This window comes from Phascolarctos cinereus, unplaced genomic scaffold (assembly GCF_003287225.1).
Source record: "Phascolarctos cinereus isolate Bilbo 61053 unplaced genomic scaffold, phaCin_HiC Scaffold_4;HRSCAF=312, whole genome shotgun sequence".
NCBI classification, from domain to species: Eukaryota; Metazoa; Chordata; class Mammalia; order Diprotodontia; family Phascolarctidae; genus Phascolarctos; species Phascolarctos cinereus.
The window spans coordinates 84,199,569-84,221,280 of record NW_027555847.1 but is presented as its reverse complement, the minus strand read 5'-3'; the positions used below and the strand labels follow the sequence as shown (position 1 = coordinate 84,221,280).

General features: G+C 53.1%; 1 protein-coding gene across 6 annotated transcripts in view; it reads left to right on the top strand.

Moving 5' to 3' along the window:
* The window catches only part of TEX264 (testis expressed 264, ER-phagy receptor), a 41,582-nt gene extending 22,267 nt beyond the window's left edge, over positions 1-19,315 (top strand). For 4 of the 6 annotated variants that reach the window (XM_020999058.1, XM_020999055.2, XM_020999056.2 and 1 more), the window contains 2 exons: positions 12,841-13,066; positions 18,593-19,315. In XM_020999058.1, coding sequence (XP_020854717.1) covers positions 12,841-13,066; positions 18,593-18,888 — 522 coding nt within the window. In that variant the 3' untranslated portion in view covers positions 18,889-19,315. The remainder of the gene's footprint in view (positions 1-12,840; positions 13,067-18,592) is intronic. The other 2 variants (XM_020999059.2, XM_020999057.2) reach the window with 1 other exon arrangement.
* Positions 19,316-21,712: the final 2,397 nt, after the last annotated feature.

Below are 21,712 nucleotides of genomic sequence, written 5' to 3'. Positions count from 1 at the left end.
ACGATTGCTTGTTCTCAGAGGTGAATCCAGAGCAGTCCATGTCATGCCCCATCCTGCCTGTTGTACCAGGGCTAAGAGCAGGGCTTCTCCCTGGCTGGGGAAAGAGCTCTGGAGTGGTACTCTGGGCTTGTTTGTTTGGTTTTGTTCAGTTATTCAGTTGTGTGAGTCTTTGTGACCCCATTTGGGGTTTTCTTGGCAAAGATACTGGAGTGCTTTGCCATTTCCTTCTCCAGCTCATTTTACAGATGAGGAAACTGAGGCAAACAGGATTAAAGTGACTTGTGCAGGGTCTTACAGCTAGTAAATGTCTGAGGCCAGATTTGAACTCATGAAGATGACTCCAGGCCTGGTGCTCTATCTCCTTTGCCACATAGCTGGGCACTGGACATTAAAGAGTTAGAGCCATCCCTACCAGCCCAGGGCTCAGGTAGCAAATCAGCCCACAGTTGCTGTCCAGCTGATTAAAGCCATTACCTCCCGAGTCCCAGGTTTGAACCATGTAGAGTTGACATCTGCTTAGAAGCTCCAGGAAAGAAGAGGTTCTGTCATTGTATGGGATGCTGTGGTCCAAGCATTGAGGTCTTGTAGAGCTGATGAGACCTTGTGTACTATGAGTAGCCAGAGACATGAAGGCTAGCACTGTCCTCTCCTGTCCCTGTCCCCTGGCCCACTGCTGGCTTGTTAAGGGAGATAGCAGCTGCCAAGGTCATCGAAAGCAGCTGCTCCTCTCTCATTCCAAGGCTCGGTTCCCAGAACTTTCCCCCCACCCCCCTCCGTAGATGTACTCATTTTTGTGTCTCCTGTCTCCCTTACCTGGCAGCGCTACTTGCTGATTGGCACTGCTTTCCCCCGTTAGGCAGGTTTGGTATTATATGGAAGAGAGGTAGAGTTTCTCACTCACATGATCCAACTTCAGTTTATTGAGTGACAAATAGACACACTCTGTGGGCACAATTATACAAGGTATAATCTGCTGCCCCAATGGGTCTCCATCTTGGGTCCACGAAGCCGCTTGTGTAACTGTGTCCAAAAGGTTGGTCATATACAGATAAATAGTCTGACTGCTGGATAGCCCATTGGTGTTGGGTGTCTTTTACTCGGGCCTTCTATTAGTGGGTGAGCTCTGGAAGGTGGCCACTCCAGTCTGGTATAAACAAACCTCCCATCCCCTCTGAATGCACCTATCAGGAGGAGGTGAGATAAGGTTAAAGACTGTGTAGAATTCCTCTGGAGTCTGCTGGTATTCATCTGTCACTCTAGCTATCTCTGTCTGGGTGAAAGGCAGGTAATCTGATTAGATTGGATTACCCCTTTGGTCCTGGCACAGAGAAAGAGTTTGAGCACCAAGAGTATGGTTAGTAATCAGCCCAGCAGGGAGCATAGGCATGAGACCCAAATTGGGCCAGGCTGATGCAGAGGGAAGTAGGCAAAGAGGGATGCCCTCTGTCCTTTGTCCAGGTTCCTCACCCTCTTCTCTTCGCCAATACTCTGACAGCCTCTAGCCCTCCTTAAATACCCCACAGCACCATCTTGTTCAGTTCTTTGAGAGCCAAGTAGCCAACCCTCCTGAATTCACTGGTTCTTTGATTCATTCAGGTAAATGATCATTTCCTACGTGCATTGTTCTATACCAGTGCTGAGACAAATCTCTGTACTTAGGGATTCCATATTGTAGCAGAGAAGTAAGATATGGATGCACATCACTGCAGCAAGAGGCAGAGTGCAACAGGGGCCCAAATTGAGGCACAGACAAAGTTCTTCGGGCCATCCAGGGAGAGAGAGAACATTTATGGTTAGAAGGGAAGTAAGTCTTCATTGAACAGGCAGCATTTGAATCACAGGACCATCTTAAAGAATGGGTCAGCTCTCCAGCTGAAGATGGCTGGGGATTCTAGGCCTAGGAAAAAGTGTGAGCAAAGGCAGGGAAGTGTGGAACATGTTTGAGGAATGAATGACTGATGGTGGGAGACAAGACTGGGAAAGAACCTTGAATGCCAACCTTGGGAGTATGGGCTTTCTTTGGTAGGTAATAGGGAGCCATTGAAAGACTGGGGATGAGGTGATGATGCAGTGAGAGCTGTGTGTATCAGAGGAGAGACAAAGGTCTTACTGGATGGAAGGGCCAGTTAGGAAGCTGGTAGATAGTCTGGGTAATATGGGACAAAAGTTGGTAGGAAGGTAGGGTTAGAGTTAGGCTATAACCTTCTATCCTCAGAGACTTATCAGGCAAAGAGCAAAGTCTAGTCTGCTGTCCTCTCCTCTTTTACCCCATATTACATGATAAAGTGGCCTTACTTCTTACCAACTCAAACCCCTCTGCCTACCTGCTCAAGGAATCCAAGACCATCCCGTCTCCTTCGGTCAACTGCCCCCTCCATCATCTCCACTCTTTCACTTATTTTCAGTCTCTGCCCATCTGCTGGCTCCTTCCCTGCTGCCTACACACATGTCCATCCATGTCTCCTCTATCCTGAAAAAAACACTCACTTGGTCTTTCCACCCTTGATAATTATCATCCTGTATATCTTTGGCCCTTTGTAGCTAAACTCCTGTCTACAGTAGGTGCCTCTACTTACTCTTCTCCCACTCTCTTCTTAACTCTTTACAGTCCAGCTTCCAACCTCCTCATTCCACTGAAGCTGCTCTCTCCAAAGTTACCAGCCATCTCATAGTTGCCAAATCCGATGGTTTTTTCTCGATCCTCATTTTCCTTGACTTTTCTGCAGCCTTTGACACTGTTGGTCACTCTCTCCTCCTTGACACTGTCTTCTTTTCCAGGTTTTCAGGTCACTTTTCTTTCCTGGTTCTCCTGCTCCCTAGCTGACTCCTCCTCCCCCTGTCTCCTTTGCTAGATCCTCCTCCAGATGACGCCCTCTATCCACAGGTGTCCCTCAGGGTTCTGTCCTGGGCCCTCTTCTCTTCTCCCTCCACACTACTTCCCTTGGTGAGCTCATCAGCTCACATGGAGTTAATTACCATCTCTGCTGACGCTTCTCAAATCCACCTGCCCTGCCTCAAGCTCTCTGCTGACCTCCAGTCTCACATTTCCAGCTGCCTTTCACATGTCTCCAAGTGGATGTCCAGCAGACCTCTGAAATTAAACACATCCAAACTGGAGCTCATTATCATTATCTGTCTACCCCCCTCATCTTCCCAGTTCCTCAGGCTCAAACACCTAGGAGTCATCCTGGACCCCTCGTGGTCTCTTGCTGCCTGCTCTTACATTGGCTGTTGCCAGCGCCTGTCGATTTCCCCTTTGCAATATCTCTTGAATGCGCCGTACGCCCCCTTCTCTTCTGTACCACTGAGACCACTCTAGTGCAGGCCCCTATCACCTCATGCCTGGACTTCAGTAGCTGCAGGTGGGTCTGCCCTCCACCCATCTTCCATTCAATCACCGAAGTGGTTTTCCCAAAGCACGGGTCGAATCACGTCACTCCCCTACGCAGCAAACCACTTCCAGGGTCAAACACAAAATGCTCTGTTCGCATTCAAAGCCCTCTATAACCTAGCCCCCTCCTCCCCTTCCGGTCTTCTTCCACCTCCCTCCCCCACCACATTTGCTTGGATCCAGTGACGCTGGCCTCCTGGCCGTTCCACAGACAAGACCCTCTGTCTCTCAGCTGTCTGTCCCCCATGCCTGGAATGCACTCCTCCTCATCGTCACCTCTTGGCTTCCCTGGCTTCCTTTAAATTCCAGCTAAAATCTCCCCTTTTACAGGAGGCCTTCCCCAGCCCTCTTAATTCTAGTGCCTTCCCTCTTTTAATCATTTCGTGTTTATCCTGTTCATAGCTTGTTTGTACATATTGGCTAGCTTGTTTTCTCCTCCATTGTGAGCTCCCTGAGGGCAGGCACTGTCTTTCGCCTCTTTTTGTATCCTCGGTGCTTAACTTAGTGCCTGGCACATAGTAGGTGTTTAATAAATGTTTATTGATTGATTGAACAATCAGCCACCTACTCAAAGTAACACCAGAGCCTCCTTGGTGTCTCTGTCATGACCCATCCCCTCATCCACTCCTTCCCTTGCTCAGCCAGCATTGGAAGGAACCTGAGAGCTTGTCTCATATAAACTTTTCACATATGGGGAAACTGAGGTGCAGAGGTTAAATGATTTGCACATGATCAGCATCACTAGAGCCAGCACTAGAACCCAGTGCAGGATTCTTTACCTACATATCACACTGCCTCTCAGGTTTCCCCCCTTCTGTCTTATCCTCTTAACTCCTTCCTGCCTCCCTTCTGAGGCTCCCCTTCTAGCTCAGCAGCACTGGCTCCTATGACCAGTCCTCCTATGCCATGGGCTCTAAGCCCTTTACCCTTCTGGTTACCCTCCTGGACACTCCTAAGCTTAGCAGCATCCCTCTTCGGGTGCGGCCCTGGTGCCACACAAGGTCTGACCACAGAGGGACATCGCCTCCCCAGTCCTGGGATTTAGGCCTCTCCTACCGTGGTCCAGGCCCAGCTTAGCATTGCAGGCTGCCATGTCACACCGCTTACTCTTGTTGTGACTGGTGTCTGCAGATCACGAAAGTCTCCCGTTCTTGTTTCAGACAATCTCCTGTATCTCATACTTGTCAAGTTGATTTTTGAATCCAAGATAAGACTACATTTGCCCCTGTTGAATTTCATCTTACTATTAGCCCAGGGTCCACAGATCACCAAGGGTCCATGGATAGATTTCAGGGGTTCCGTGAACTTAGGTAGAAAAAAATGACTAACTTCTAGCTGAAATTTACTGTTTACTTCAAGTATTTAAAAACATTCCAAGGTATCTCTGGCCTTTACCAGACTGCCAAAGGGGTCTGTTATACTGGGGGGAAAAAAAGGTTGAGGACCTTTGAATTAGGCTCTGCTCTCTGCTCTAGCCTGCAGGATCTTTCTGGATCCTGACTCTGTCACTCAGAGTACTAGCGCTCTCTCCCAGCTCTGTGTCCTGGTGAGCATGCCCTTCTGTGCCTTTGTCCAAGGCACTGATGCCAAGCAGAGATCCCAGCGCTCCTCCGCTGGAGACCTCCTGCCGAATTGACATTGAACAGTGTCGGGCAGCCTGCCTGAGACCGTCTTTCCCTCTTCCGCAGAACAGGCCCGGGAGCCCTTTTGCCCGTGGCTGAACTTTGTTCTCCTCACCTGTTTCCTCCAGGGGCCATCTTCACCCCCTCCAGTGAAAACTAGGGAACTTGTGCCCTGTACCACATGTTTTACCAAGGCTCGTCTGGTTAGTACCCCTGCGGCTGGGACCCAGACAAACTAGAGTAAGAGTTAATATCAGAATCATTCAAATTATAAAAATAAGAGGAGGACTTTGTCCCATAGCCTTGAGGTTAGAGTCCTAGCAGAGACAAGCCATGCCCCTTAGAAGAGGCCCTTCTGATTCCCGGGCTTGGTTTGCCTTGGTTTACCTCCATAAAGTGCCTCCCCAGAAAGGGTGGGAGAGGGGCCCACCCACCCCACAATGCAGCCAGTAACACGGAGGCCCCAAGAGAGGGATGAGTCCCCCACCCGCCGAGAGTACTGATGCCGTCATAGCAAACTCCGTGCTTCCTCCCCCCAGTTGCCCACCTGTCCTTTCCCGCTGGCATTTATCCCTCTCCTGCTTCCTACTTGCTTTGCTTCACGGCTCCATCTGCATAGAACAGCTTTCTCCTCTGCTGGATAATCAATCAGCAACTTTTCCGTCAGCCTGGGCACAGGGAGGGCTGAGCTGACCCAAGGTCCTTTCTCCTTCAAAGGACACATCCCTGTCGGTTGCCCGCTTTGGCCTGTGGGGCATTCCTCTCCAGGACACTAGGCCTGCCTCTGCCATTTGGAACAATGGTGCTGCCCATAGAACTTTCCAGAGAGACCCACCTTCTTGAAAGGAAAAAACAAAAAGGTTTTCCCAGAGGCAAGGAGGTTCCCTGTGCCCCATGCATCCCTGAAGCTCAGTCTGGGGTCTCTGCTGAAGTCCATCACATCCCAGTCCTTCCTCTGCCTTCCTAGCAGCCCTCCCTTCTTTGTAGTCTCCTGGCTTTAGCTCATGCCAGGCCCCTGAAGCCTCTTCAGCTCCCCTGGGCAGCTCCCTGGGGGTAAGGAAGAGGGTTTGCTGAGAGTTAGGAGAGGAAGCTTTGGCCTGGGGAGACTGTGCCTGAGAGGTTCTCTGGAGGCTGGGACAAGCAGGTTCATGGGGTCATATTTCCCCACCCTTCCCTTAAGCAAACCCATGGCTTCTCAGCATTTGGGATCTTGAAGGCCCGCTCCCTGAGCAGAGGTGTCCCTTTTTTCCCACCTCTCCTTTTTCTCAGGCCTGCCAGCTGCCTCCATCCTCCCTCCTTGGACTCTCATGGGGAGCTAGGCCCAGGGCAGCTCCAGGAGGCTGAGCCAAGGTGTAAATTGCATGGCAGGCTGCCTTTCCTGAGGTGAAAATGAAAAACTGGGAGGCAGGGGGGCCCCTCGGCCCAGCACGGTGGTTGCCTCCTCTTTTCCCCTCTCCCTTCATCTCTGTAGCAGCCACCTCAGCTGCTTGGCTCCTCCTTTCCGCATCTCCTCCCTTCTCACCCACTCATCCTGTTCCTTCACCCGCCTTGTCTCCTTGACCATGCCATGTCTCTCTCCCCCCCATCTTTCCCTTCTGGCCTTCTTGACACTGGATGCAGCACCTGGTCTGGGGGGGCCGCCCTTAAGGGGGTACATTTTGAGTTTGGGGTGAGGGGAGGTGTTTAATTTTACCACACCATTCCCTGTTTCCTGCTTGGCTTTCCAAGCTGTTTAATTTTAGCTTGGCCAGCCTTTTCCTCCTGACAAGCAGGGGCCCACTGGCCACTGGGATTGGGGCTGAGAAGAGATAATACAAGCTCCCAGGGTGGGATAATAGTGGCGTGCTGCATTTGTGAGGCAGCCTCCCTGCTGAGGTATCTCAAAGCACTTTGCACATGTCACACGGAGGGCCTGTCTAGGGATGCCCAGGCACATACCCCCACTTATATGCATGTGTGCGTCTGTACATTTCTTAAGTGTGCTGGGTAGATACGGGGCTGTGTATGTAGCAGGGTCTGTCTATATAATTAAAAATAAATATGCATCACTTCACCCACCACTGAAATGCCACCACCCTTGGGTAGGATGCAACAGCTATTTACCAGCTGGGTGATTGTGCTGCCCAGGGCCTCCAGCCATGGTAGTGATGGAGGAGAGGGGAGAGGACAGGGTGGGCAGGGACATAGGCCGCACCATCTTCTTCCCGAGCGGATGCTTGCTCGGGGCTCCTCTTGCTCCAGGGTGAGACAGGAGGAAGGCTAGCAGCGTCAGTCACAGCGTGAGGACTTTTCCAGGTTTGGGGGGTGGTATTCTTTCTCTAACCACCAAACCAGCTGCCTGTGGCTGCCGTTCTCCTCCAGCATACCTTGAAAGAGACACTCAGCACCCTTCCCTCTCAGGGCCCCAGGGAGCTTTCCAGGTCTGTGGCCCTGACTTCTCCCTCTCTGTCACCCTCCCTTCGGGGCTCTGAAGGCTCCTGTTAGTGATAGATAATCCCCTTGGCTGCTTGGTGCCCAGCTTGCAGCACCCTGTGTCCACAGCAGGCTGTGTTCCAGGGCCTAGCCAGCAATCTAGAAGGAAGCAAGGGCATTGCAACGGAATTGTTTGTCACTGAGGGAGGCTTGATTTGCCGGCCACCCTGTGACCTGCCCTGCTTCCAGGTCGCTGAATGCCGCCGCCCTTAGCAGAAGTAGGCCCCAGCGTTAGCACAGCCCTCTGATGGGGTCTGACCACTTCAGCAGCCCCGTAGGCTGCAGCCAGCACTGTACCTCCCTTCTTCCTCTTTCCTGCCTAGAAGTAGAGTCATACTCTTCCCCCTGAGGCCCGGGGTGCCGGCTTGTGGACAGCCTCTTTCCTTCCTCTTGGCTCCCCTCTCCCGTCAGCTCAGGTGGCAGGTGAGGGCCTTTCTCTTTTCTCTCTTAACTCTTACCCTGTCTCCTGGTTTTAATTATCATCTCTGTGCAGATGATTCACAGATGTATATACCTAGCCCTCCTCCATCTCCTCAGCTCCAGGGCTGCGTTGCCAGCTAACCGCCTAGTGGATACCCCATAGGCATCTCAAATTCAGTATGTCAGGGCAGCCAGGTGGTGCAGTGGATAGAGCTCCTGCCTTGGAGTCAGGAGGACCTGAGTTCAAGTCTGACCTCAGACACTTGACACTAGCTGTGTGACCCTGGGCAAGTCACTTAACCCCGATTGCCTCACCAGAAAACAAAACAAAACAAATTCAGTATGTCCAAACATGTCCCTTTCTTCCAGACTTCCCAGACAACATAAAGGGCACCACCATCCTTCCAGGTTTGCAGTCTTGGCATCTTGCTCGGCTCCTCACCCTCCCTCCCCTCACGCCCAAATCTTATCTCCTACTCTGCAGCACCTCTTGGATCTGAACCCTTCCACTCCCTGGTGCAGGCCTGCACCATCTTTCACCTGGACTGTTGCAATACACTCCTGATCAGTTTCCCTGCCTCATCTTCCTCCCCACGGCAGTCCATCCTTCAAAGTGATTTTTTTTATTAATTTATTTTAATTTATCAGCAATCACTTCCATAAGCTTTTGAGTTTTAAATTTTTCTCCCCCTCCCCAACCTCCCTCCCCAAGACAGCGCGCAATCTGATATAGGCTGTACACCAAAGTGATTTTTCTAAAGCCCAGGTCTGACTGCCTACCTCTCCTCCTCGTCCTGTCCCCCACTCAGGAAGGTCCTCTAGCTCCCTGTTACCGCTAGGATCAAATATATGGTTGTCTGTTTGGTATTTAAAACTCTTTACAACCTGGCCCCTTCTTGTCTTTGCAGTCTCCTGGCCTGTTGCTACCCTCCACACACACTGTGGTCCGCCTGACTTGCTCTTCCTCACATGACATTCCATGAGTGCCTTTGGACTCAGACGTCTTCTTCCCTCATCCCTGGAATGCCCCCCTTCCTGACCTCCACCACTCAGTCCCTGGATTGCCCCAACATTCAGCTCAGATTCTGCCTTCTACAGGAGGCTTTCCCCCAGTTGTTGTCCCCTGCCCCCAGCCGCAGGTGGCTTCCCCTCTGAGAAGACCTCCTGTATATCCCTAGTGATATCTGTGCTGTCTCCTCCATTAGAATGTGAGCCCCTTGAAGGCAAGGACTGTGTTTGCCTTTCTTCACATCCCCAAATGTTTAGATAGTAGGCATAGAGTACGTAGTAAGTGTTTAATTAATGCTTGTTGACCTAGAAAGAGATCTCTCTTCTGGCGTTCCTCCAAGAACACACTGTGTCCCTGCATCCCTTGAACCCTCCCTCCACACTAAGGCTCCTGTCCCCATGCCACAGCACTTTATTCTGGGAAAAGTCATCAGAGTCACCCCTTCTCTAAGCTGCGGACCCACAGCCTGTCACCCTCCTTCTGCCTCCTGCCCCCCAGCCGCTGGAGCAGCCAGCCTTTCCCTTCATTTTAGAGCCTTGGCTTATCTGCAGGGCTTCCCTGCAGATGACCCTGGGGCAGTGGCCAGGCCCAGGCAGGATGCTGGAATACCCCCACACCTTCCCTTGAAGACCAAGACGTTTGTCCAGCCCATTGTCCTTTTTGGAATAGATGCTATCTCTCAACCAGCCTGGCTCTGGGGTTTAGATTTTCAGGGAAAAGGGTCAGTAGATGAGGGATGTTTTGTGTCCCCTTTTATCTTCACCTGCCTCCCATCTCCCTGGGGCTGGTACCCAGGAAAAACAAGTGTCTTTGACATCTTCTCTTCCTCTTCTTCCCCTCAAGTGTAAATTTTGACAGGACCTGGCTTGCGTTTTAATGACTTCAGTTGAGCCGCGAATGAAATTTTAATTAGTTTGTGCCACACTCTGACAAGCAGCTCCCTGGGCAGAGTAAGGCGCAGGACCAGGGTGTTAGGGTAGCTCTGGGCAGAAAAGGAAGGCTCTTCCAGGGCCCACTTTGTGGGGTGGGATGGGCTGTAGGTGGGGTTGCCCAAACGGAGGAACAGGGGCCAGGATAGCAGAGGCTCCCTGTGTGCAATGCCTCAGAGAATCCAGAGGGAAGGGGAGGGGAGAGAGGCTGGGCCTGGGCCTGGGCCTGCCAGACCCTCTGTTTTTTCTCTCTTCTCTGTTCCTCTGTTCTCCCTGATGGTTTTGAGATGGAAGCCACAGGAAGAATAGAAGATGCGGTTTCCATGGCAACAGAGCTGTCCATAACCAACAACTTCAGAGGCCAGGCTCTCCCAGGGAGGCAGATGTGCTGAGCAGCCACAGAATTGCCCCCCCACTTGCTGGCAAAGGGGTTGAGGGAGAGCAGGTGGCAAAGGGTCACACCGGAGGAGGTAACCTGATGTAGCCATCCCTGCCATCCAGGACCCTGCAAGAGGGGCCACAGGGCAACAGAAGGTTAGGTTTCCTTCTTGTCCTCAGAGCTTTCTGAAAAAAGTGGAATGGTCTGAGGTTGGGGGAGCACTGGGGGGGCAGGTCTCTAGGAAACGTGCCAAGCTGGCACTTCAACCTCGCACCCAGACTGATCAGTGGGCCTTACATGGCCTTTTGAAGGATTAGCACCATCATGCCGGCTGTCTCAGGTTCCAGCTGCGGGGCAGCCTTGCCCACTGCTGCCCTTTGTACCAGCTGGAGGCCCAGGGCTGAGCCAGAGATGCTGAGAAGGTCAGTCATTAACTGGACCCCAGGGGGTCAGCCAAGCCTGTTTTCTTTGTCCCACCCTCCCCCACTGTGGCCTCCTGCTGATGAGGCAAGAGCCACCCTATCATTCAGCTCTCTCCCCTGTTCTCTTATTCTCTGAGCAGGGCTTCCTCAGCAGGTCATGAACTCCCCTCTTCAGGGAAGGGCAGCAGTGCCGAGGGTCCCTGTTAGGAAGAAAAGGGTGAAGACTAGTGCCCAAGAAAGGTGGTTTCCTTTCCCCCCACTCCCAAGTTCCAGGGGCCTGGGTGATCCCTTCTCTGGGCAGCTTTCTGATCATCTTATGTATGGACTCCTTTTTCTCCCGATTCCTTATGTAGCTGTGTTAGGGTCAGGACCTGTAGCCTCTGTGCTTCAGCTTTCAGTGGGGCTCAGGGAGCCCTCTCCCAAGGGCCTGGGCAGGCTACAGAGGGCCCTGTGCCCAGCCTCGTTATGCCTGATCAGTTTTCTGATTTGAAAGATTTTGATCAAGCAGAGGAAGCAGTCAAATCTTCCCTCCTTTCTCCCTGGAAAAGGAGAGACTCACCTGTGTTCTCCTCCCCTTTGCCTCTGACCCCAAGATGAGGAGGGGAGTCATGGGGGTGGCCCTTTTCCCCTGGGTGATACCTCTCTTGTGGCATCTCAGTAGAAAGAAGGCTCATTTGGGAGCTGGAAGTGAGCGCTGGCCGCTAAAAATAGCCCTGTTGTGAAGCTTGGCATGTAAGGTTGACAGCGGCGAGGCCTGCACAGTAATCTTCTCTGCGATCCAGAGGGTAATTGTACTCCTGGAGCAGGAAGAGGCTTGGCTCAGAGCCCTCTTCCCCAGGCCACCCTCCAGATTGCTCTTGCCCCTCCAGCCAGAGGGTGGCCTGGCCCGGGCTGCTTTTGTGGAATGGGCAGAGGACGAGTAACCTTTCTCCCACACTTGGATTGGGAAAGCAAGCCCAGGGGCTGGCACCTGGGGAGCCTTGAAGCTCATGCTGCCAGCCCCCCAAACACAGGGGAGGTGATGCTCCCCCAAGCCTGCTTCCCTGTCTTGCCAGCTTTTCTCCCATCCCACTGACCTCAGCCTCTTCAGAGGGCTAGGCAGCTTGGCCCTGATCCTGGGTGTGGGCAGGAGGGATGTATTCGTTTCCTGTCTTTGGCTGTTGGCACAGCTTGGGAAGAGGTAGCCTTGCTTACGTGGACCCACTTAGCTCACTCTTAGCCTTCTCCTCCACAAAGTCACTCCTGGTGCCGTGGCTTCTTTCTGAGCCTCTTTCCAGTGTCTCTCTGTGTGAGGGACGAGACCTTGAGGGCCTGTGGCTCATGGGCACTCTTCCTGCCAGTGCCAAGCAGTGCCCAGAGGGAAGCAGAGGCAGTGCCAGAGAATCAGAATCTTTCTGATCTGGCAGCAACCTGCAAGGTGTGGGTGCTGCTGGCTAGAGATTGCAGAGGTCACCGGGGGGGGGGCCTAGCCCATGATGGGGATCCCAGGCTTCTGGAACCTTTCACCTAACGGGCCCCCTGATGCCTTCTGGACTGGCCCATAGAGAGGTGGGGGAAATGTTAGGGTTAGGGTGGCTGCCTCACAGGCCCAGCAAAGTCAGTCCCTTTTGGAACTCGTAGAATTTGGGAGCTGGAAGGACCTTGAGAGGACATCTCTGCCAATTCCTTAGTTGTACAAAGGGGGAAATTGAGGCCAAGGGTGGGAAAGGTGCTTGCCAAGGTCAGATGAGGAGTAAGTCACCAAGCCAAATCCAAACCTCGGCCCCCCAACTTCTTTCTGGCCCAGTGTTTTTTCTTTTTTCTTTTTAATCATTCACTTAGCAATCATCAACTGGTCAATAAACAAACAAAAAAAGAGGATGATACAGGAAACTGAAACTGGTTTTTTTAAAGTATTAAATCAAAATAGCAACAAAACTTTCCTGTGTGTCCACGTCCCCTTCAAACCTTCTCTTTGCTCTTTCCAGTCCATTTTTAGATGTCTCACTGAGGCTCTTCATTTCTCCTCTTTTTTGCATCACTTTTATTACCTACCAACTCCCCCCCCCACCTTTACGCCCAGATAGAAGGCCTTCACTTGGCACCAGTAAGTACAGTCCATAAAATAAGCCAATCTCCACTGGTCATCCTTGCTCAGGGAATGTCTCTTTCTGTACCCTGGGCCGTCGCCTCTCCCCATTCTTCTTTGCCCCTCAGGCCACATCGTCCCCATGGGCATCTCACGCTGACTTTTTCTTCCTGCCCTTGCCCAAGGAGCGGAAGCTATGTGCCCATCCCAGGCTGGAGATCTACCAGCAGGACCAGATCCACTTTGTGTGCCCACTGGCTCGACAGGGTGACTTCTATGTACCTGAGGTGAAGGAGATGGAACGCAAAAGCCGAGCAGCTGCCGAGGCTGATGACGCCCAAACTGATGTCACAGGTACCCTGCGGAGGGGGCGCGATGAGGGGGAGGGGAGCTGCTCCTTCCCTGCCTCAGTTAACACTGTGTGGGTCCCCAGCTGTGTGCTAAGCCCTCTAGGGGATATGAAAGAAAAAGTAGACATAGTGTTGGCCCTTGGAGACCTTCTGCTCCAATTGGGAAGACAAGACAGACAGCAGATACACATGCTGAATTCTAAAACACTGTCAGCCATACATTGACAAGCGTAGATGAATACAGGATGTCTGCAAGCACTATGTCAAGGTAGGTACTGTCTGGGCGCCCTTGATCAAGGAAAGCTTCCCGTTAAAGGTTCATTTGAGAGGTGTTGGGGCATACATTGGCAGGAAAACAGGGTGCCATCACCTTAAGGGGTCAGAGGAGAGGTCAGAGGCCCCACTGGGCCCTCACCCTTTGGCCCCTGGAGGCCCAAATCAGTTAAGGAAGTAAGTGTTTGCCTTCCAGATCTGAGAACGGAGAGAGGGAGATCATGTCTCGGCTGCTGGAAATACACTCCATCCAGAGAGTCTGCATTGGTGTCCACAGGGGGTGTGCTGGAACCAGCTTGTACTGACTGGCTTAGGAGGGCAGTCATTACATGGTCATCAGGAACATGTCCATCTCAGAAACTGGCCAGGACTAGCCTTAAGAAAAGAATAGAGGAAAGATATTAATAATGTAGAGTAAACTTAAAAGGGTGTCTTGCCCTTTCAGAAAGCCAGCACCCTGCCTGTACCCCTGCCATATGTGGGGCTAATGCCCCACAGGCAACTTAGGAAAACAGACATTCATGGCTTAGTTGGGGGTAAGGGGAGGAGGAGGCAGGACAGAGGCTGTTAGCTGCCTACCCTCTTAGACCCAAGGGACCAGACCAGAAGGTCACCTCCCCCTCACCCCTGCCCTTAGTACAGGCTGGGGAGTGACCTCTTGGCCTGGACATGGTGGGAAATTTGCTTTGACAATCCCAAGTAGACCCAAGAGGGCTGCCCCTAAGCAGCTCATGTTGTGACCCGTGAGAGGTCTCATCTAACCATAACTGGGGTTTAGAGCAAGGGGGAGGTATGGTGTGGAGAAGACTTAGCCTACTGCCTTGGGGGCAGAAAAGTTTCGCTATTCCCACAGTCTTCTCCCCAACACCACCAACATTGTCCTATTTCTATAGCTTGGCTCCTCAGCTGCCAAGGTCACTGGGGAAAGTAGGGGAGAGTATGTGTAAGGGGGGGTGCAGAGAGGCAGTGACTTGCTCCCCAGGGGACTGTGTCTAACACAATTAAGTTCATCTGCCACTTAATTACCTCCCTGGGGCACAGCCCAGGCCAGCAGTGCCCTCAAACCAGCCTTGCATTCCTTGGTGCTCCCACTGTGGGCACAAGGTCAGAGCAGACCTCAGGATGGGAGCGGATAAGGAGAGGCCGGGGTGAGTCATGAGCTTCCGATCTCACCCCCCTACCCCCACCCCAGTCCTTTATCTCCCAAACATAGCCTGCCGGTGCTCTTGAGGGCCTGCCTGGCACCCTGAACCCTCCTCTGCCCTCCCCCCTCCAGCTGGCTGCAGCCCCCAGGCTCTCTCAGGGGCAGGGCCATGGCTGCACCACCACCCCCAGCCTGTCGTCAGCCCTCACACCCTTTTCTTCCCTTCCCCCATTTCTCCCAGGCCCCCTGGCAGAGAGGGCAGATGGGCTTGCCCCTTGCTGCCGGGGTCCGTCCTGCCCACCCCTGGGTGGGATCTAGCTTCCTAACTACCAGGTGCATGCCACTCACCCAGCAGTGTGCAGTGGGTGCCTGGCCTGCCTGTCTCTCCCCATGGCTGGGATGCAGGAGGTGAAAGGGGGTGATTAGCTGGCTCTTGACTGCTATTACATTGATGTATTATTTAGTACCAGGAGAGAAGATGAATATTTGATTGCACATTAAGCTGGCTGCTGGGAGAGAGCCTGGGTATGGGGTTAGGGGTTGAGTAGTGACCATCATGTTCCTCCAGTAGCAGCTGGAATCTGGCAATTTGGAAACTGGCCAGGAAGGTGGAGGGAGAAGGCTCTCTGTGTACCCTCTGGGGGCCCTGATGCCTAAATAACTCCTTGGTCAGGGTTGAAATAGAGATGGTGGGAAGTTTGGTTCTGTCTGCCCAGTGTTCTGAGGAGAGAGGGCCGTGACTCAGAACGGGAAGGGAATAGGACTCGCTGCTCCCATGTGAAATATTCAGGTAGAGAGTCCCTTGGTGTAATGAAGCAGAGTCCAGGGGGGCTGGCCATCTGGACAGCTGAGACAGCATGCCATGTCAGGTGGGCCCAGGACAGGGAAAGGCAGGGACTTCACTTTCACCCCATCCCTCCCCAGACACACAGGGGCCCCAGTGTCCTTCCTGAAAACTGAGGCCAAGGGAGAGGGACCTGAATAGCAGCCCTTGAGGAGCATTGGCTCTGCCTCCTTCCCCAGGTCCTCCTAGAAGTGAGCTGGCCCGGCTTAGCTAGGAAGAGGAACCCTAAAGACTACTCAAGCCTTCTGAAATACAGCTGTCCTTCACACCTCTCTGTCCCGAGCCTCCATCAGTGAAAGGGAGTACAGAGGCCGAAGCACCCCCTTTTCATTGATCTGTCCATCCTTATGGAAGCGAGGCCTGAGAATCAGACCCATCTGGACTTTTCCCAGCTCCCAATCTCATCGCTGTGGGGTTCTTGCTTTAGGAAGTGCGTCAGGGGGAGGAAAGACAGTCCTTGCTTCCTGCCTCTTTCTTGTGAACACCCTTCCCTTTGGCAGACAGGAAGGAAGGAGACCCTGCAGGTTGAAGGCCACTTTGGTTAGACCTCTGTTGTGGCCGGGGTGGGACAGAAATAGAGACTTCTGGCATTTCCCTCAAGAGTACCATCACGTTGGGGGAGGCAGAGCGAAGCCAAGAGCAAGGCACAAGAAATACCTAGAAAAACCGGAGGCTGCAGTGTCTGCCTGGGAAGCTGTGCTGTGACCTTTATCTCCTAAAGGGTCTCCTCCAGGAGCTGGTCTAGGCAGAGGTGACCCTGCCAGCACTCTGAGACGTCCCCTCGCTTGCCTGAGATCTTCCAAGTCTGAGTGTGGGGCAGAAGGTGGGGATGGATGCCAGCTGGGTGGCTGCCAGCTTCCCCTGGCACCCAGATCCCAGGAGAGCCCGTGCAAAGGGAGCGAGAGGGAAGGACATGACAGTTTAATAAGGCTGGAGAAAACTGCTCCTCCTCTCCCCCTCCTCCATCTCTCCTCCCTCTTCTATCTCTCCTCCCTCTTCTTCCTCCTCCTCCTCCTCTCCCTCCTCCCCCCTTTTCCTCCTCCTCCTCCTCCTCCTCTTCTCTCCAAGTGCTCAGTCTCCTTTGGTCTGCAGCCCAGAGAGGAGAAAAGAGAGTTCAGTAGCTACTCCAGCTCTGCTGGCCCCCAGGGATGCTAATTATTATTTAAAGAGACATGTGTTGCTGCTGATGAGCGAGTGTCCTGCCTCAGGGCTGAGGAAAGATTGTCTTCTAATCTCTGGGCCCCTGGGATGGGAGTGGGGGCTAGGGGGTGACCAGCAGGAGAGAAGGTGCATCCACATAAGGAAAGTGACCAGGCAGGCTCCAGAGGCATACAGAACCTGCCAGCCTCTGCCTCTACCATGTTTCTAGCCTCTCCATCTCTTGTCCCATCCCGCTGGGGCACAGCTAGCATGGGGGGGGTAATGCACCCGCACCCCTAGAGGGGAAAGCGTAAGCACAGAGATGCAGTGGGTCTTGCGTAGAGTCCCGAGCCTGTGCTCTCTTTGAAATGCAGCTCACTTGGAAAGGCACCATCACCGAGAAGGCCTGGCTTGGTGGGGCCTCAAAATGGCAAAAACAGTCATTTTGTGTGGTCAGTCAGCATATGCCATTGATTTTTGAGCCCAACCCTGTAGATTCCAAAAAGGAATAGGATCCCAAGCCAGCAGCTAACCTAACCCTGATTCTGACCCCCTGTTGGGTTCCAGGGGTGCCCTATTCCTTTATCTTGCCCCAACGTCCAGCCAGATCTGCCACAGAGCTCCAGCCAAGACCAACCCAAAATTCAAGACCAGCCCGAAATTCAGAGCATTTACACCCCCCCCCCACCCCCCAGCAGCGCTTGGGCTCTGGGCTCTGTCACCATCACCATGGAGACAGGAAACCAGGGAAGCATCGTGCTCACTGAACACAGCTAACCTCTCACCTCCCCTGTGCTACCACACCTGGGCCAGGCACCAGGCTGGGATGGGGGTGAAGAGGCAAGTCCCCCGTCCCTGACGTCTCCCTGCCTCTGCAAGAGCAATGCTGGGGGGCAGTAGCTTTCCCCTCCCCTTCCCTTTCCTGGCTTCCCCTTTCATCAGATAGCCTTCCCCACGAAAGGGAAAGATGGCCAGTTTTAAGATGGCAGTGTGATGAAGTGTTTAAGACTGGGAGTAAGACATGTGGACATGGGGAGCTCTCCTTCCCACACCTCCCTGCTGCTCCTCTAGCACCATTAACCAGGGCCCCTCAGCCCTCCCCGCTCTCCCTCTCATCCTCCTCATCGATCCTACCTGCTGCTTGAGTGCCTATCAGGCCTTGGTGCTTAATCCTAGGGGGCAGAAAGTGGCCTTTATAGCAGTTAATCTGGGGTCTCCAGGTTGAGGGGAAGGGCCATGGCTCTTCTTGGTCTCAGTAGGCCCCCCCCCCCGGGGTTTAAGAATTTGGAGAACATGCTAGATCCATCAGAATGTTACTAGGGGACAGAGGCTGCTGCTGCGGAGGCTCAGAGAGCTCCCCTTTTAAGGTAATATCTTCGGGCATTGACCAGCCATCCCCCTTCACCCAGGCCTCAGTCAAATGGAGCTGAAGTACCCAAATGTCTCTTCACTGGTTTCCTCCCAGACACAAAGGCCTAGGGGGCTTCTGCCTCCATTCTGCAGCAGCCAGATTCCAGCTTCTCTGTCCCCAGCTTCTTAGGGGGTCCGTTGATTGGCAGCCTCGTCACATTCTTTCTCTGTGCCATCTTTAGCCAGGGAACATCTCTGGTTTTTTCCCTCCCTAGACCCACAGCAAAGGGACGAATGTATCAGGGGAGAATGCCTTTGTTCTCCCTTCCACCCCACATTCCCCAGGGACATAGAAAACATTAAAGCTAAGTAAGAGCCAGGTTCATCAGTGAAGAGCTGGGGGGAGTAGCCAGGGCTTTGTGGGAATGCAGGGAACCGTAGCTAACCCCAGAGAGGTAAGCCAGCCAAGCTGAGGTTCACATTCTCCCTCCCTTCTTTTCTTCCTTCCCTCCTTCCCTTTCTTGATGGCAGGGAAATGTGTTGGCTAATGGTAGCCCAGAGGTGATGTTGTTTTTTCATAGGATTCGTCCAGTGATGTGTGTGAGTCATCCCCTCTCCACCTTGTACAAGAGAGGAGTACCTGGGGAAGGAGTCCCCCTGCCCTGGACACTCTGCCCAGGTGGGCTCGGTCCTGCCTTCAGGAAGCCCCTAGGTTTCTCAGAGATGCGGCTCGGGCCATGCGCCTGCTGACCAGCCCCTTCGTTTCCCTCCTGCCCCAGGAGCTGACACAATGAGCGACACCAGCTCCGTCAGTCTGGATGCGGGACCCGGGAGCCGCGAGAACTCCCCCGCCACCTCCACCACGTCCCCTGGTGTGGCAGGGCGCAGCTGGGATGACGCAGATAACCGGAGTGAGCGCAGCTACAGCGAGTCGGGGGCTAGTGGCTCCTCCTTTGAGGAGCTCGACCTGGAGGGGGAAGGAACCTCGGGCGACCCTCGCTTTAGCCACGAGGCCGAGCCCCTGGGGCCCAAGTGGGCCAAGGAGCCCAGCACCCCAGAGAAGGATGAGGAGTAGCTGCCCCTCCTGGTCAAGGCCTCTGCCTCTCAGCCCCACTCTCCTCGGGCTCAATCAAAGAGGAACTGATCAAATTCGTCCTTCCCCACCTCTAACCTGGCCTGGCCGGGCCTGCCTCTTGCTCTTCTTCTTTAGACCCTCGGCTCCAAGGGCTGAGGCCCGGTGCAGCTGCGGCTGACCCTGTGGGTCTGTAGAGCGGCTCCCTGCCGCCGTCTGACCAGGTTGGGGGGTTGTCTTACTCCCCCCGCATCCCCGAGCTCTTTTCTCTGTTCTTTCTCCTTACTCCCTGGCCTGTTATTCCCAGCCAGCTGGAGGGAGCACAATCTCTTCCCTCCCATTTGCCCCTCCCTCATCAGTCTCTTTTTCAGACTTACATTGGGACTTTTAGGATCCAGAATAAAGCAGATGATTTTCGTTTCACTCAGAATCATGCTGCAGATTTCTTTACTGGTCCAGGACCCCCACCAGTCACTGCTGTTCATACTCTGCCGGCTCCATTAGGGTCACCAAGCACCAGGCTGGACCACGGGGAGATGACTCTCTCAGAGTCTCCAAGGAGTAAGGGGATGGGCCAGGCGGAAGGCAGGTACCCATCACTGGAGCAATCCTCAGATAGGAGTGGAGCCCTTGCTGTTTTCTTAGCATCATGGATCCAGAGATGAAAAGGGCTTCACTGACCCATTTAGTCCAACCCTCTGATTCTAGGGAGGAGGAAATTAAGGACCTGGGGAGGTTCACTGACATACCTGAGGTCACACAACTAGGATCACATTTGAACCCAAGTCCTCTGAATGGAGTCTCACTATTGTACCACACTGCCTGCCTGTTTGGGGAAGAGCTTCATGTGGCCTTTGAGGGCTCTTCCTGCTCCTTTAGTCATTGCACAGGAAAAGTCCTGGATCACTGAGGTGGGGGGGGGCAGCCCTTGGAGAAGGGGCCCACCCTGGACTATTTTGGACCATCCCCACTTTCTGTTGTTAGGAATATTCTGCCTTCCAGGCCCCTCCGTCATCCCCACGTGGCTCAGTGACTGGTATCAGGAACACACTCCAGGTGATGCTATTCTGCCCATACACTTAGGTCTAGCTGGTGTGTGTATATACTTGTGAGCAGGCATTACCTGACGGGGTGGAGGGGTGGAAGTAGGTTGCCCAGATGCAGAGAGCCAAGCATCTTGTGCCTTCCTGGTATGAGGGGCCCTGCTCATGGATGAACATAGGCCTTTGTCTCAGGATTTTTTTTCCTTTTGCATCTTCTGTGTGTGTGTGTGTGTGTGTGTGTGTGTGTGTGTGTGTGTGTGTGTGTTACTCCCTTTACCCCAAGGCTTCAGCCTCTGTTCATACTGACCTCATCCACAAGTCCTAGAGCAGGGAGTGGCTGCTGGGAAGCAAGAGAAATGGAAGACCACAGCAAGCAAAGTGGGAGCTGGAAGTTAACCTATCTTTCCAGATCCTTTTGACAAGTCTTGGGGTCTCATCCCACTACTACCTTGCTTTCCTGTAGTGGGATTTTTTGTTTTATTTTGATGTGATGTCAGGGTGTAGTGTTGGGTTTGGAGTTAGAAAGACCTGGGTTCAAATCCTGTCTCAAGACACTGTCCAACCATTAACAAGTCATGTAACCACTCTGTGCCTCAGTTTCCTCATTTGTAAAACGAGGGGGTTGTACTCTCTGGTTTCTAAGGTCCCTTCAGGCTGTAAGTCTTATCCTGTGACTTATGGAAGCAGTCAGGGAATGAGGCTGAATGAACCTGCCCTTTGAGTGGCCTCCAGATCAGAACATGAATGCCCCGACATGTGACTGGGATTCTGTTTGTCCTCTGCTAGGGTCAGGTCTTGATGTGCCCGTCCCCGTGTCTGTGTGCCTGTTGGTGCATTTGTGAGAGCCACGTGCTTAGTAGAGTGGGGCCTGTATCCATTAGCCCACGTCTGTGAGGGTACTGTCTGATCTGCCTGTTGGTAGGAGGAGGGGGACGGAAGCTAGTTCTGTGGCTCAGGACAGTGGGATGACTTCCCTGCTCCACGAGCCACCTGTGCCCCACCCAGTGCCCTTTGGTAAGGCATCTGTGGTGTGAGAACAGTTGAAGCTCCCAGTCCTGAGGTGGGAGGATTGGAGAGGTTTGGTGGGGCAGGGAAGAAGAGAGTGTCAAGAGCCTCTTCTTGGAGCTGTCCTGCTCTCACTCAGTTTACCACCAATCCCAACGTTAATCCCTTCTTTCAACTGCCATAGTAGATGCTTCTTATAAGTTGGCCCCACACCTGATGAAAATTGGACCTAGGACTTCCTCTCAGAATCCTTCCACAGAATCACATTATCTCAGAGTGGGAAGGGGCCCACAGAATACATCTAATTGAACCCAAACCTGAACAGGAATCTGTTTCTGGTGATGGGTCATCCAGCCTTTGTTCAGAGACCTCCAGTGATGGGGAACTCATTACCTTGCATGACAATCCAAGACACCTTTAAGTCACTCTTAAGTGGTTTTTTTTAACTTACATGTAATGGAAGTTTGTATCCCTGAAACTTCCACTCAATCCCACCCTTTGGAGCCAAGCAGAATATGTCTAATCTCTTCCACATGAAAGCCTGTGTTCTTCCTCCATACCTTCCTACCTTACGCTCATCCCAAAGCTGTTGTGCTTCCTAACTATCTTCTGGGAAACCTGGATCCCCGATTTTGGGGCTGGAGAGCTGAGGAAGAAAAAGGTGAGAGTGTTGATTTCCCCACTCCCTCCCATCACCATCCCAGGCCTGGATGGAGTGGTGGTGCCTGAATGGGGAAAGGCCACCTTCTGGTGGAAGAGGAGGAGGAATATTCACTTAG